Consider the following 16,991-nt stretch of genomic DNA (forward strand, 5'->3'; position numbering starts at 1 on the left):
TATTCTCCCAGAGAGACGTGTCACCATTTTTTAAATGTAAGTTTGGAACACAAACATCACATTCATCTGCATTTTAGTTGTTTTTGTAGTAAATCTTTCCGCTTGTCTCAGTTTAATTCACAAACACCGAGTAACCTTTGTTTCATTTGATTCACAGGGTTGTCGGGTTTTACTGCCGAAGCGTTGGTCTTGTATGATAAATATATTATTACAGCCAACTAATGCTACACACATTACTTATGTAGACAAGGCTGTTTGACTGACTTTACAAGGTCAGGTTTTTTTTTTTTTTTTTACTTTAAATTTTTAATTTGTGCTACTTTTACAGTAACTTTCAGAAGTTACGTAAAGATTTCAGTGTTTTTATAATTATGTAACACTCTAGTTCAACACAAATAAACAGGAAATCCGTGTCTGCAACCTGTGAACACAAGCTACACACTCTTGTTGTTACATGGGTGATCAGGTCTGTGTGAGACAGCCGCCAGTTGTTTTTTGCTCATTTGCAGTCACTAACAGAATTCTGTGGTGCATTTTGTGACAGAACAAACCAGGTTGGGCCGCAGAGGATGCATGTCAATAATGATCTTTAATGTCAATATATACAGAACTTGAAAGAAAAATAGAATCTTAAAAATCAAATGAAATAAATACAATATCATACAATTTCCACAATGTCTTTTTGAAGAGATATTCATGGAAATATTTGTTTTTCTTTTTTTTAATTCAGCCTCTGGTTTGACGGGGTGCGTCCTGTCCCCCCCAGAGAAATCCCTACAGTTCCCCCACATGCTCTTCATCTTCATCTTCATCATTATATATATTTATATATTTTTTGCAAACAAGATTTTCTGTTATCTTACCACATTGTTTCACCTTCAACCTCTAGACATGATCTTTTGTCCTTCTGCAGCTTCCTTTTGATACATCGTTAGCATCACAAAGTAACATGAGTCTGATGGTGAGTTTTAAGGGAAAGGGAGAACAGGTTCTGTCCACACATGTCTTTATGTTACCAAAAGTGCTGGTAAATGATTTTGATCCTGAGGGACTTTTTAATCCACCACGAGCAGACTCGTATATTTATATTTTTTGTTTTTCTGAGTCTCAGAGAGGAAACAGTCTTAAATTGCACCTCAGTCAATATCATATTGCCAGTACTCTCACACATAATTCATTAGTTCACTTTAAAGAAAAGAAGTTAAAGAGAGCAAAAGCAAAGAAGGGAAGGAGAGAGAACTGAGGAGGACGGCAGAGTGAAGATGAAGAGCAGTGGGGGAGGGCACAGTTTACCAAAGCAGCTTTGAATCAGCCAATCACAGTGAAGGAGAACATCAGCTGGTGCGTTTCTTCCCCACATGAGGAAGAAAGAATGAAAGGCGAGGAGGGCGAGTGCATATGAAAGCTGTGGAAATAAATTCAAGTCCGTCTCCCCAGCAGCAACAGATATGAGAGTTTCCCCTGGTACTCATCTGCTGACTTCTTTGCAATGTCCAGTGTGTGTGTGTGTGTGTGTGTGTGTGTGTGAGAGAGGATGTTGGGTGTGTCAAATAAATAGATTAAAAAGGGAGACAGTAGTTCTGACTGGCCAAGACTTGTGTGTGTGAGTGTGTGTGTGTGTGTGTGTGTGTGTGTGTGTGTGTGTGTGTGTGTGTGTGTGTGTGTGTGTGTGTGTGTGTGTGTGTGTGTGTGTGTGTGTGAGAGAGTCTGAGGTTAAAACTGGAGAGGGAGCGATGTGTGTCTACATGTCTGTTGAGGTGAGTTTCTTCATGCTGCGTCTCTGGGCTAAACTAGAGGCCGCAACGGGCTCCAACACCGGCTGACTCGTCTTCTGGCTCAGAGCCGAGTAGGTGGCAGCCATGGCTCCCTGGAAAACAACATGGACACTTGTCTTTAAACTTTTGAAATCATGCAGCTCCTCTAGACTTTATCATTATTGACGGACTGAGTGGCCAAAATGGCTGAATTTTAACACTTGCATCGAGGCTAAAGCCTTTTTGTCTTATCCACCGTTTTACAGCCACAACAGTAGCGACAGAGTAGCCTACGGTGGAATCTAAGATGTTAACCTGTGGTTTTGTAATTCCCCTTACTGGCAGAAGGAGGGAGACAACAGCTCCACGCTGCAGCTTTAAACGGTTGCTGATTAGTATTTGTTTTTAATATCATTCGTGTTTTAACAGGTTTATCAGATTCTGGTTGAGTTACCTCCATTTTCAGCTCATCAACAGTATCACACAACACTGTTCCCACTTATATGAATCAGAAACATGTCGTGTGTTATTTAAAAAATACATTGCAAAATGGGAGCTGTATTTAAACATGGCGTTGAAGTAGGACTTCTAACAAGTGCAGATATAACTTAAAAAGCAGGAAAATCGTATCAAAATTGATTAAATTACAAGCAAATACTTATATAACGAACACAATACACATTTTTCCTGTCAAGTCTTTACATATTTATTAAACACTGCTGAAACACTTGTTTGGGCAGAGACATCGTTTAATATGTGAATGTATTATTGTTGAAGTAGACAAAGAGAAGGACAGTAATGTGCGTTAAATCATGCTGTCCTAACAACCCGACTACAGAGAATCTAAGAACAAGCAACTCGGAGAAATCTCCAGGATGTTGCACCACTGAGTCGAGATGGCTGCAGACCTGAGGGACGGTAATGGAGAATGGATTTTGTGCCGTTTTAACTGCGACCTTGTGCACCTTCAAACGGAGTCAGGACTTTGTCCTCTTCTCTGTAAGTGGAAAGTTTCTTCCAGCTCAGGATGTGTGACGCACACTGATGTCTTAATATTGGCTCACGTTGAAGTTTCTTTCATCTTAATGATGTACGTGTTTTCATCTCTACTTTAAACATGATGTTAGAATACTAAATAAAGTGATTCACTATTCTTTTTTTTTTTTAAAGTGAGCAAGACAACATCCTTTTTTTTTTTCAGTCACCTAGCAACAGAGTTCTCACCACTTGAACACCAAACATAATCCAACATGATGAGCTCAATTTGAGGACGCATCTGATCCGAGATGAGATAGAAGCACGGACATGTCTGCTGTGCAGGATCTGATATTAACAACAGATGAGATTAGAAGTGTATGAATCATCAAGCATCACATTTATTCGTCAATAAGCGCGGGCACTGCCGGGGTGTGATGTCCAGCACCTCCTCCGATGGTGTGGGATGATGTAATGCTAAAGAGCAGCAGATACTCTGGGGTGCTACAAACCATTCAATTGAACCTGATGGTAACAAATGTTTCTGTATATTAAATGTCTTAGTTGGCAGGACAGTGTGTATTCTCACCTTGACGAGGTGCGGTGCGTCATGGCGTGTCAGCTGGAAGTGTGGTAGTGTATCTCTGCACGTGATCCAGGAATGCTTTAGAACCTGCTCTGCTGTGTAGCGCTGGTGAGGGTCCACATGGAGCATATGGGACAGCAGGTCCTGGAATATTAAAAACATGTCTGGTCATGAAAGTACCGACTAGTCAAGTTGCAGTTTACGTCCTGGTCTGTCCAGAGAGCTAATTTCGGTAGCGCAGACTTCGAAGGAACCCATGTATGACTTCCCGTGTGGCTAATAAAGGCGATTCTGATAAAACACTATGAGCACAAAGTTGTAGCCATGACAACAGAAAAATCGTCCAATATGAATGAAAGAAGCAACAAGTTCTAAAATGTGGATGCTTCACAAACTTCTTCATCTAGACAGCGCAGACATTTCAAGGTGGACAGCCAAGATGAGCGTCATCAATTCACTATCTGACCAAATGTGAAATAATGGTCGCCATCTTCCCTTCTGGTCCTGATTTATCCCATCATGTTCACAAGAATAAGACCTTCTACCACCAAAGTGTCCTGGAGTCCAAGTGACCGTTTGTGTCAAATTGGAAGAAATTCCCTCAAGGCGTTAATTATATATTGTGTTGACGAGAATGGGAGGATGTGATGTCACCGTGAACTTGACTTATGACCCCTAAAATCTTAAATCCAAGTGACCATTTGTACCCAAATTTTCAAAAATTCCACTCGGGCGTTTTGTGAAAACATAACACCGTCGTGAAGGATGAACACGATCACTTTGGATTCATATTGTGATAAAAGTTCATTTCTTATGTTATCATAAGCAGAATTGGCCAATCTTTAATTAACAGAAAAGTCATGATGTGTATCAAACATTTTAATACATCAGAAAAGCTTGTGATCGCTGTTGTTCAGTCATCTCTGTTCAGCTGCTCGGAGTCACAGCAAAAATCAGAGTGAAGAAAATCCAACGTTTAGATCAAAAACAAATATGACAGCGACATTAAAAGAAGCACCACCAAGACAATACATGAATAAAAATGTTAATTAGCACTAGTCTTTGTCACTTCCCGGTGGTGCTGTGACATTCAATCGGAGTGTCAGTGTGTACCTTTGAGGTGTCTGAAACCGTATCCCAGTTGCCACCTGTCAAAGAGAACTTTCCGGATCCTATCCGGAGAAGAATCTCCTCTGGCGTGTCATTTGGGCCGTTAGCGAACGGTGTGTACCTGACAGAGGGATAAAACACAGATATAATCCCATTATATGTAGGGTTTCACTTCAGAGTCCTTCTATGTATGAATCACAGCTCTTGTTTGGACTTCCATTTTTGTAAGACATCAGAGTGGTTTATAAATCTGGACGTTTACTGTTGATGCTTCCCAACCAGCCCTGAGAGTCCAGTCTTACCCTGCCAACATGGTGTACAGTAGAACTCCAAGACTCCATATATCACAGGCTGCATCATAACCTTGTCGCATTAGTACCTAGACACACACACAGAGAGAAAGGCACAATATTAGAGACTCTTATTAACAATGTGAATTATGGATGTTATTCTATCCTGATTTAGTTTTTTCTCCAATATCTCTGTTGCCATGTTTCTACGGCTCGGTATCGGTTGACAGGTTTTTGATACCAGTACCACTAGCTTGACCTCAATACCAGTTCTTGAACAATATGTTTACTGATACCAATTTCAGAGAATCTCTTTTAAGAAAAAGAAAATTACATTACAAATATGGTGCAAATCTGGGGCTAAAATTTGCATAAATTTCAAAAGCATGCAAGTTATTGCTATGCTACAATTTACCAATGTTCCCTAAATGCCTCAGACAGAAGCTATTGCTGGAATCGAGAATCTACAGTTTACCGACGAGCCCTAAATGCTTCATATGCTATTGGTAGATGCCAACCAGCCAGCAGCACACAGACAAGCTTCCAGTTATTGCAGCGCACACAAGTCAGACAGGTGTGAGAAAAACACGGTTTAAAAAGAGTATATATATATATAAAAAAAGGGGGTTCCAACGTGAGATTAACCTCAGTTGAAATGTAATGCAGAGGCTACGTACTGTACGGTAAACACTGGACTGGCTCACTGGCGCTTACAAAATGTACTTCTGCCTAAACATAGCAAAGGTTTATGCAGTTCTTGGACGCCATTTAGAAACGAACATGTGTTGGTTTGGATGTGGCAAAGGTTTGGAAATGTGGTACCGCATGACCAGGCATTTTCTTTCTATTGTAATTCAACTAAATTTTTATTTAAAGTTCAAAATCACCCGGGAACAAGGTCCCAGAACACTTTATAAACAGCAGAATTGAAATATCAAGTAGTAGACAGTATTAGAGAAATTTGATGAGTGTCATAAAAGTATGGAGGTTCGGTACTCTGCCCTACATGTTTCTATATCTTGTCTTCCAGGTATCACCGCTTCTATTTCACCGCTTGCATCTGTTGTTCTCTCACCTCGGGTGCCACAAAGTTGGCGGTGTAACAGGGGGTGAGGAGCAGGCCGTTGCCTCCCCGAAGCTGCTTGGCAAATCCAAAGTCACAGATCCTGATGGAGTCAGGATTCCCCGAGTCATCCATGTACAGGATGTTACTGGGCTTCAGGTCTCGGTGAACCACCTGGAGAGGACGAGGAGAAGGACAAAACATCAAGAGAAGGTGTCTGAATTTCCCTCTGGCTTGTGTGTGTGTGTGTGTGTGTGTGTGTGTGTGTGTGTGTGTGTGTGTGTGTGTGTGTGTGTGTGTGTGTGTGTGTGTGTGTGTGTGTGTGTGTGTGTGTGTGTGTGTGTGTGTGTGTGTGTGTAAAGGAAGGCTTCCTCACCCCTTGGCAGTGGAGGTAGTCAACAGTCTTAGTGATGGTGTAGAGCACAGCACTGGCCTCTCTCTCCGAGAAGAACTTCTGCCTGAGGATTTTATCCAACAGCTCCCCTCCCTTCATCAGCTCCGTTACCAGGTAAACATACCTGCCCTCATCATACACCTGACACACACACACACACACACACACACACACACACACACACACACACACACACAAAGACAACGTGTCAGTATACACCCTCCAAAACTGTCTTCTAAAAGCTCGCACATAAAAGTTACTGACGTCTTTCAGAGTGATGATGTTGGGGTGTTGTCCGTATCGCATCAGGATCTCGATCTCTTCAGAGGGGTCCCTCTTGCTTTTGTCTATAATCTGAGAAACATGAAAACAGACAATAGTGGTTATTACAAATGTTTGTTTTGGCTGATTAAGAAAAATGATTCTGTGTAATTTACTTCAGTGAACAACCTCAACTATCTGAGATTTAGGAAACACCAGTGAGTTCCTGCAAACTCTGAAGCTGTGCTGCCCTCTGCTGGTGTCCTGGCATGACTAACAACCTTCAATGTGATTACTCCACCTTTAGCAGTTTCACACATACTGAGGTTTAAAAAGTGTCTCTGAACTCTATGAACCCACATTCTGGTCACACTGATTGTGCATTCACACAACAACCATGTAACTTCATTTCATTCAGCTCCCCAGCGATTCAATATTATGAAGCTTTTCCTGAGGTTATTCTCGGCCTATCAAAGGCTGCAACTGGACGAAACTGTGCGTGATGCAGGGAACTGCTAAAAATGAGTAGCAGAGATATTTTAAAATAAAGTGCTGATTTGACTTTGGTATTGATTCTTAAAGAGCAGATGATCAGAAGTAAAGATTTTCATTCACAGTCAAATTTAAGTGGTTACCTTCACAGCGTAGTCCATGGCAGAGACTCGGTGTACACAGCGTTTACAAATAGAGTAGGAGCCGACCCCGATGTCCTCCTGCAGCTCGTACAGATCGGAGAACTTGGCCGAGCCTCCGTGCATCTGGAAAGGATGAGAGTCATTAACTGTTAGATATCATTCTGTGACATTAACTGACTGAACCGCTTCCAGAAAAGCATCTGTCACCTCGTGTCCTTCACAAGCCTTGGCTGAGCATTATTTTCATGTAATGGGATTATTCTCGGACGGTTTCATTCAAGGTGTATCGTATGTTGGAGCATCCCGGGGCCTTTAGCGAGCGGTACTTTTACATGTTTTGGTTTGCTATCTTGAACATAACCTTCTCCAGAGCAGGTTAGGTCTGCAGCACGAGTTACCGTGGCGATATATCCCAGTAAGAAACAAACTACAGTCACAACCCTCAAAAACTAGAGTTGAACTTGAAGTTAGCTCGCTAGCTCCAGATTCTGCTTCATAGTCCAGACCCCTGCCGTTTTCAGCCACAAACATTATTGTTCAGAAATTTACCAGAAAGGAACTTCAGTGCTGTAAACTACATATTCAGCAGTCACACTGTCATAACAGATTTACTGCCATTTCTGTATTTGGCTCCGCGTTCAGACGTTGCATAACGGCAAAATGCTGTCAGACCAACAGTAGCAGGTGAGACAGCAACTTAGGAACATGAGTGGGACTGTGTGTGTGTGTGTGTGTGTGTGTGTGTGTGTGTGTGTGTGTGTGTGTGTGTGTGTGTGTGTGTGTGTGTGTGCGTCCTTGTACTGTGGAGGATGTAGTGTGTAGGTCTGCAGTGAAACACAGCAGCCATCACAGGATGATTCTGGCGATATCGAACCAAGACTTCATCCGGCTAAAACTATTCTCATTGTAAGTACACTTCTCTGGACGAAAACTGACTTGCAGGTCTGGGAAGATGTGAATATTATCAAATTCAACCAAAAAAAAGAAAACTACTGATGCTTTACCAAATGGCGACCAGTTGCCTCCAGTCAGAAGGTTGTGATAATGTTGTATTCACAGACGTGTCAACTCCTTACCGACGGTGTTTGGGTTAGCTTTTGCAAAAGCTGCAGAAAATATGATGTTTGTGTAAAACTCAGCGATAAAGTGACTCATCGGTACAATGTTGTAAAATGTAAAAAAAAAAAAAAAACCTATAAAAAAGTCCAGTACTGAAGATAAATGGAATTATTATTTATCTTATTTTCACTGCTTCCTACAGAAGCTAAACAGTAAAAAAAAAAAAAAGTGTGCGAGTCAATATTGTAACATTTAAAGTGCAAAGTGTGATTGAGGGTAAATGCAAAGTAGAGCTGATGTATGTTCACCTGAACTATGGGGAGTATGCTGAGCAGCGGGGAACTCTTGTTCTCATCCATCGGGGTTGGAGCAACAAAACTGAAGCCTTTGAAGAGCTGGTGGGCGTTAGCACTGGGTGGGATTCCAGGGGAGTCTAAGCACACAGATAATTCATAATGAAGTCAAGACTGTACATACAAAACACCCACAAAAATGTTGGAGTTGCAGTTGCAGTCAGGGTTTAATTGCAGTTTCCATGGCTGCAAGAGTGGCTGTTGCTTGTTAGCTCGGGAGCCTGTGAGCGGAACATGTGTGCGTGTAGGTGGAGGTTTACCTTTAGGCGTTTTAGCGGTGAACTCTGGGTCGAAGCAGAACGTGTCATCTGGTTTACCTGCTGCGGGCTTGAACGGGGGCTGGAGCTCTCTCCTGTACAGCTTCTGGAGACAACCACGGGCACAAAACACAGATCCATGTCAGAAATCAAACCTGACCACAGGCTGTTTGTGTGAACATATGTGCAAGATAAGCCAGGACCCCTCCCAGATTAACCCTCTCCAGTCCCCGTGCAGCTCAGTCCGGCCAATAGCATCCTGCTGGCTCTTAAACACTCACGCGGGGCTATTAGTGCACACACAGTGAGAACTGGACCTCTGCCCAGACTCGCACACACACAAACATAGTTGCCGTGGCCAAGGCTGATGGCCAGTAGTCACCAAGCCAAACGTTTGCTAGGTGTGAATCCTCAACAGAAGCTGCGGAGTTACATGTGTGTGTGTGTGTGTGTGTGTGTGTGTGTGTGTGTGTGTGTGTGTGTGTGTGTGTGTGTGTGTGTGTGTGTGTGTGTGTGAGAAATGAGAGGGAGAAGTGAGTGTGTGTGTGTGTGTGTGTGTGTGTGTGTGTGTGTGTGTGTGTGTGTGTGTGTGTGTGTGTGTGTGTGTGTGTGTGTGTGTGTGTGTGTGTGTGTGTGTGTGTGTGTGTGTGTGCTCACATTCCAGTCGATGGTGGAAAAGAAAGCGTGTCGTTTGATCTCCTCCACTCCATCGGGCCCGGCCCCTAAAGACACAAATCACTTTGGTTCAGTTAACCTGGCACGTTGGCTTTTATTGTTTTCAGAGGATCAACACATTCACGCGTTTGTCTGGGTTTTTTTTTCTCTCTGTGGTTTTCAGCACATGATCTCAGTGAATGCCAAAATGTTAACAAGCTTTAGCTAAGGGAATCAACACAGCACATTTCCCCTTACCTAGTCTGTTGGAGGGGTTTCGTTTAAACAGCATTCTCAGCAAACTCTGGGCTTCTAAACTTAAGAACTGCGGCATTCCCAACTTAGCTCTGAGGAGAAAGAAGGAGCACAGAGCGACAGGTGAATATGGGCAACAAGAAAATGTACGACTGATCATTACTTATATACACGCCTTTAATGTTTTAATCATTGACTCACTTGAGAATCATGTTCATGGTCTCGTTGCGGTCTTTCCCTTGGAACGGTAATGTCCCTGTAAGCATCTCAAACTGCCAACACACGGAGAGGAAAATAAATCGGATGAGCTATATCCCATTTGTTCATACAAATGACAAACTGAAAGGCACGCTGAGGTATCAAAATAAAGAGTGTACAGGTTTGTGTACCATTAGTACTCCCAGAGACCACCAGTCTGCGCTCTGCGTGTGTCCTCTCCTGTTGACCACCTCAGGGGCCATATACTCCACCGTACCACAGAAGGAATACGCCTTCTTATCAGCATCTACTGACTCTTTACTCAAGCCAAAGTCTGTACAACAACAATGCAGAGTAGAATATAAAAAGATAGTTGAATGGAAAAAAAAAAAAAAAAAAAAAAAAAAAAGCTTGTGTGAAATCTTTTTTTTTTTTTAAACAAAAAAACAACAACTGTTCAATCATCTTGATTAGACTATTCTATAACTCTTTACAGTCCAAAAACAAGTCAGACGGTAGGTCTGCATTATAATATATTTAGCATTAAGTCTAAAACGTACCTGTTAGCTTTATGTGTCCAGCTTCATCAAGTAAGATGCTGAAAGACAAGAGTTTTTCCACCGAGGTGAGCTTCAAACAACTATTACCAAAAGGACACTATTCAAGTCATCTCATGCCTTTGTTTTCTCCATAAATCACGTCTGACATGTGAGAGTTTTGTGTAAAAGTTATTGTGGAGATCTGAGATTTCAAGTAGAAGGTTAGATAGAGGAACTGACAGACTAGAGTACTCAACTTAAAAGTTCTGCTCTTTACAATTTCTGCCGGGGGACAGAGTTTTAGAGAAGTAGGGCAAAAGGCTAAGAGCTCACTAAAACTAAACTATGTGAGGTTTCACTCAAGAAATGCACAGAAATCAAGCATTAGAGAAATTAACAGTTTTCTGAATTCATCTTTTTTTAAAGAGTGCAATTTCTCCCAAGTCTATTCATCTTTAATTTGTTATTTAAAAAAAAAAAGCAAATCTCTGTTGACATCTTGCAATGTTAGTCTAAAGGATTTCTACGTAAACAAGATACAGAAACAATGTGTTGATGTGGTTGTTTTCACCAGGGTAGGCTGTTGTGACGTGTCTGTACAGGTCTTTGTAAATATCAACCAGGCAGCTGTAGTACATACCACTGGTCCTTAAATCCCTGCACTGCTTCCTATGTGTCAAATGATAGATTTGAAAATGTCACTACTTGTCTATAAAGCATTAAATGGTCTCTCGGCCTAAATACATTTAGAATTTACTTGGATGTGACAAAGAACCCTTCAGGTCATCTTGACCATATTTACTCAGAGTTACTAGAATCAAAACCAAGTAATGTGAAGCAGCTTTTAGTTTCTATACTATGAAGAAGCTTCCTGAAGTCTGCTGAAACTGTCAGCTCATTTAAATCAGGGCTTGAAACATTGTTTGCTGCACCTGTCCAACAAATTAAATACAACACTTATTTCAACCCTCAATGATTTATTTGCTATTTAGTTTGTATTGTCTTTTTTTTTTAATGCAGTTTTAATGTCTTCTTAATATATTGTGTTTAATGTACTTCTATGCTCGTGCAAAGCACTTTGAATTGTCTCTTAATCTAAAACTGAATTTCTTCTTAATATAATTTTTTTTTACTTTGGATTGCAGACATCAGTGACGTGTAAATTGTCCTATAACAGACTGATAATTTTAGATCCCACAAAACCTAAAAAATATGAATCATTTACCTTTTTTTTTTTATTATATTACAGTTTCATAAAAGGAGGGGATTCATATACATATTTTGTAGATTAGAGAGAATTATTTCTAAATACAGCACACGATAATTGAAACATTTTCCTGTTAGTTATTATGCATTTGAAACAATGAGTCTTAACACGCTTTACTTTCACCGAAACAGGTGATGAGAACAAGATCCAGTTATCTTATAGTTTGTTCAAGCCTTCACGGTGGCGCGAGACAACAGACGCGTGTCGTGACCGAAAAGCACGTTACAGTCGTGCAGGTCATGTCTGTATCGGGGTGTTCTTGGGTGTGGCGTGAGGTCAGAGAGTGAAAAGGTCAAAGGTGAGGGTGAAGTCTATGACTCTTACTTCTCTGGTTTGAGATCTCTGTAAACTATGCCCAGGTTGTGCAGATGGTCGAGGGCCAGGGCCAGCTCTGCAAGGTAGAATTTCACATCTTCCTCTGTAAACATAACCTGATAAGAACTGGACAAATTTACTCTCTGAACTCTGAAGAGAAGAGAAATTCAGCAGCAGAGGAAAGAAAATAACACAACTTCAGTATTGAGCATCATTCACCACAAACAGAGAAAACAGAGCATTATTATTGTCGCAATATCAACATTTCAAATAGGCTACACGACTCGGCAAGCTGTTGATTTGACACTGCTGGCAGCGATCGCTTTGGTTCTGAGACACGCTTTCAACACAAGGTCTATCTAGAGAACAATCGCACATTGTTTGAGAACTCTGAAAGCATTTGAAAAGAGCTGATCTGGGCCTCTAGCTGACAAGCAACTGATGATGCAAAAGCAAATAAAGATTCCAAGAAAAGCGCTTTCCTCATGTTTCCATGAGGAATTCAAATCGTAATTTGAATAAAAAGCAAACAGACAACAGGAGAGACAAATGACTTGGCAGAAATAGTGCGCATAAAAAATAAATAAAATACTCTTGCATACTAAACTTGCACCTGTTCCATTTGTAGCTGTCAACTTAACAATTCCTTTGGGTTCATAAATGAACAGTGCGGCATCTGTAGTTCTGGTTTTCACAAACAAGGCATAAAAAAAATGAAATAAATTCTTGAATGAAAAGGACATGATTTATGCAAAATAACAAAAGCGGGAAAATGTGTTAATGAGTTTAAAGCAGAACGGGACGTAAGGCAACAGAACGTCAGCTTACCTCTTTGGATAAGCGAGTGAATACATCCCCTCCCCTGAGAAAGTCCAGTATTAAATACAGTTTTCCTTCTGTCTGAAAGGCTGCGGAGGTGAGGAAACAAATCATTTATAACAGAAATATTCAATTCCTGCTTAATAACCTTGTAACATATTCTGCTAACAAAGATGTTTCTGGCGGGAACATGCAGATGTACGTAAGCAGCTTGTCCTGTATTCAATCTCAACAAGGATGTAATCTGTATGATTATATATAATCGCCTGCATGTTATGCATGTTTCTCTTACCGTAGTGCAATTTCACTATGAAGGGATGATTGACTTCCACTAAAATGTCTCTTTCCATCTTAGTGCGAACTCTGTCCCTGACTGGAGAGACAAAGCCGAACAAGCCAGTGAGATGGAGAAATTCAACCCCAGTGGACAGGACATACTGGGACATTTGTGCTGAGGTAGGTGACAGACAAAGTTTCATTACCTTTCAAAGATGCTTTTTTTAGAACTTTCATTGCATATAACTGAGCGGCATCTGGACCCATGATCTTCCTGACAAGAAACACCTGAGAAGACGAGACGGAGACTTTAGAGACACGCAAACTTGGACGGAGACGTTTGTTTGGTCAGCCGAGTTTCCTCACCTTGCCAAAAGAGCCCTGTCCGAGAACTTTGAGCAGTTCAAACTGAGATGGCTCGGCTTTCTCGCAGCCCTCTTTCACATGGTGGGTGATAGGAATCTCCTCATATGTCTCGTCATCCTACACAACCGATATCAGTATGAGACACATGAGGGAGGCGGCAGGTATGTCATCCTTCATGCTCTCTCTCTCTCTCACACACACACACACACACACACACACACACACACACACACACACACACACACACACACACACACACACACACACACACACACACACACACACACACACACACAAGACCTCCCACCTAGCTTTACTTACACAGTGTGAGAAAGACTCTCCCTCCTCCATGGGCTCGTCCATGATCTGATGTCCATTGACCTGCAGCCAGACCAACAAATTGTTTTTAATCGTAGGAGTCGTCAGCAGTAAACACTCTCACGAAGCTTGCTCATCCCCGTTTCTTAGCTGAGCAGGACGATGACTGCAGCTGCTGAACGCCCACTTGTATGATGGGAGAAGATTCAACAGATGAAATTGATGAGTCACACTCAATATCACAGCACTTTCACTTTTCCATCTGTAGCTCTATTTGTTGTCAAACAGTATGGAGTCCATACTTCAACCCCGTCCAGCTGTCCAGCTCTCATCCCCTCCCTATAAAGCCCCTCATTATTAGCATTCTAGCTTAATCCCCAGCCAGAGTAAAAACAACATGTCTGACTGGCCCCGAGAGTCTGATGTTTGCTGCTGCTATAGTCAGTATTTAGCCTTTTGAGGACAAACTAGGGTCTCTGTTAAGGCTTCTAGCTCATAGTGGCGGTCAGATACTTTTCTTTTTTAAATGACCACAGACAGATTTGCTTCGGTGCACATTTTCAAGCCTGTTTTGGTCATCAAAACAACCATACGCTGCGAAGATATTGCCAGAAGAGGAATGTCAGATATTATCAGCATCTGCAAATAAATCAGACAAAAAAAAAAAAAAAAAAAAATAAAGGACCACCATAACATTATCCAGGTCTGAATATTTCAGTTCTGCTCTGAAGCTCAGCCTGTATTCTGTATTCAGCGTGTTTGTGTGTTGAATTCCATCAAGCCTCTGAAGAGGGGGGATGAGTCATCGCACTACGCAAGCCCACTCAGTGGGTGGAGCCACCGACTTACACTCATGTACATCCACAAAACAGAGGCCAACAAACCACACGTTCCTGTGTGTCACTGCTGCTACAGAATAACATTAACAACATAAACACTCAAGTCAGACCAGATATGACCTTCAAAGCCCGACATGACACTGAATAAACTTCAAAATGAAAGATTCGGGGCATCTGTGGAGGATAACATCCATGTTGGCCAAAGCAGATATTGTGTCATAATTCACACATACATTTTCACTCCCACCTTTGCTGTGGCTCATCGCGGCTTGTAACAGAGTGCAGCCTACACTTGCAGCACAAACAGGCCAGCCTTTTTCAGCCATTTGAAAAGTATGTCCTCCGGCAGCCATACATAATATCATTTTACGTTCACGGACGGGTTTGACGACACGCTTTTCCTCAAAGTCAAAAACTGATGCAAAGTGGATAAAACGGCCGACGTCATCGCTCCCGGTCGCCGAGCTGATGTTCACTTCTGCAGCCTCGGCGGCCTTCAGGAAGGTGCAGCGTTCAAGAAACAGCAGCTCGTGGCGTTTATTTGTCGTACGAGATGAACAAGAAGAAATGGAGTAATGTTTTGGGCAGGGTGGTTTAATAAAATGATCAATTCGGTGTTTGTATGGCAACCGGGCGTAAAAAAAAACAACCAAAAACCTTCACATCTTTCAGCAGAGCAGCGGGGAGTCTAAAGGCAGAGAGAGACCTGCAGAGGAGGAGGAGGAGGAGGAGGAGGAGGAGGGCTCAGTTCAAACAAAGACCAGAACAGGTCACAATCTCCATGTCGCAACAACTTTCTGTTGGCTGCAAAACCGGTCTGGACACAGTTTGTGGCTGGAGGTGTGAGAGACCCCAGATGTTGATGACCTGTAATGAACACGAGTTACATGTTGTTTTGATCCTGGTGGAAGAACACGAGCCTGCGTGTGTGTTACTGTGTGTGTGTGTGTGTGTGTGTGTGTGTGTGTGTGTGTGTGTGTGTGTGTGTTACTGTGTGTGTGTGTGCGTGTGTGTTACTGTGTGTGTGTGTGTGTGTGTGTGTGTGTGTGTGTGTGTGTGTGTGTGTGTTACTGTGTGTGTGCGTGTGCAAGGCAATTTCAGTCTGAACTAATGTTTTTAAATCAAAGTATAACTTCTTATGTCGCTTTATAAGCATCGGACCTTCAGGCTTTAACAGCATCTCTGGTTCACAAGTGATCAGACAGACATCGAGGAGTTCAGGACGCTTTTAACTTTGAACTAACGTCACGTCGCCGAACAACTAGAATCACATCACAGCACTGCGTTGGGTTGTTTTTAGTTTTTAGTTTTAGTGCCTCTGCGATGAGAGCTGGTTGGAAACTTTAACCTCCAAGTTTCAAAGCCTGCGAGCTGTCAGCTAACAAGCTAACGACGTGCTAATGCTACGTGCGCTAAGCTAGCCAAAGAGGCAAACTCCTCTCGAGAAGTGTAAATAACAACAACAGGGCTGAGGGGAGCTCGCGCGCCGTCGGATAAAGAGCCGGACCCCCCCTCTCCCCCCCCACGCGTGGGGTAACAGGTGGCGGTAGGAGCCCCCCCCCGGCTCGGCGGCTACGTAACTAATAAACCTTCGGCCGGTGCAACAAAAAATAAACATCTAACCAGCTGTTAGCATGAGCTAGCTCGTTAGCATGCATCGCGGCGCGCTGCGGGTCGTGACGCTCCGCTCAGCCTCGAGCTCACATAACGGGACAGCACGAACCGGGGACACCGGGGACACCGGGGGACGGAATTCACACGCAAAACGCCCGCGTGTGTCAGCTCACCTCGCTGCTGACGCTGCTGACCTCCATGTTGTGCCCGGGGTTCCTCTCCAAGTCTAGGGCATCGCAGTCCGCTAGACCCCCGCTCCACGTTGCATGTCGTCCCCTCGGTGGACGTCCGGCTGCTCTGCTTTGATGTTCCGACGCGAGCTGCGCGTCCGCGGTCCGCCAGCAGGACGGGATCGGAGGGGGGTCGGAGGAGGAGGATCGGAGGATCGGACGGGGCGACGGGGATGTTGACGACCGGATCACACGCTCGCCGACGGCGCCGCTAACCCTGCCATGGATGCGAATATGGCGGCTCCCGTGGTACCTGACCGTCAGTGAACGAGAGCTTATTGACGTATTTATGACGCAATTCGGTTCAGGATTTCCCCCCCGTCCAAACCCGAGCAGCCGATGTCGCGATAGAGAGAGAGAGAGAGAGAGGAGGAGGAGGAGGAGGAGGAGGAGTGGACGTGATGCTGCGTGTGACATGTACCGTTTTGTGTTTGCGACCGAGGTAAGTTGACAGGCGACGACTTTTCTTTCACCTGTCTGTCGGTGACGCGAGACAAAAGGACATTTAAGAGCGAGACAGACTCCTCTTGCGGCCGAGACATTCAATCTGAGCTTCCGATCTTA

At 43.1% G+C, this 16,991-nt stretch overlaps 1 protein-coding gene across 1 annotated transcript; it reads right to left on the bottom strand.

Annotated features, from left to right (window-relative positions):
* Positions 1 to 570: 570 nt before the first annotated feature.
* Positions 571 to 16,773, bottom strand: rps6kal (ribosomal protein S6 kinase a, like). The gene is made up of 22 exons (XM_069696845.1): positions 16,371 to 16,773; positions 13,748 to 13,807; positions 13,427 to 13,543; positions 13,267 to 13,348; positions 13,077 to 13,157; positions 12,794 to 12,873; positions 11,975 to 12,081; positions 10,405 to 10,442; positions 10,036 to 10,178; positions 9,848 to 9,918; positions 9,650 to 9,738; positions 9,395 to 9,459; positions 8,741 to 8,843; positions 8,436 to 8,560; positions 7,069 to 7,191; positions 6,437 to 6,526; positions 6,155 to 6,313; positions 5,791 to 5,952; positions 4,728 to 4,804; positions 4,429 to 4,546; positions 3,319 to 3,459; positions 571 to 1,867 (listed from the first exon to the last, which is right to left on the bottom strand). Exons 1-22 carry the CDS (start codon positions 16,395 to 16,397, stop codon positions 1,742 to 1,744), a joined length of 2,184 nt encoding a protein of 727 aa, XP_069552946.1. The 5' UTR covers positions 16,398 to 16,773; the 3' UTR covers positions 571 to 1,741.
* Positions 16,774 to 16,991: the final 218 nt, after the last annotated feature.

This window comes from Brachyistius frenatus, unplaced genomic scaffold (genome assembly GCF_029030835.1).
Source record: "Brachyistius frenatus isolate BFR_SWC_R1_liver_20210118 unplaced genomic scaffold, ASM2903083v1 Contig_22, whole genome shotgun sequence".
In the NCBI taxonomy this organism is placed as follows: Eukaryota; Metazoa; Chordata; class Actinopteri; family Embiotocidae; genus Brachyistius; species Brachyistius frenatus.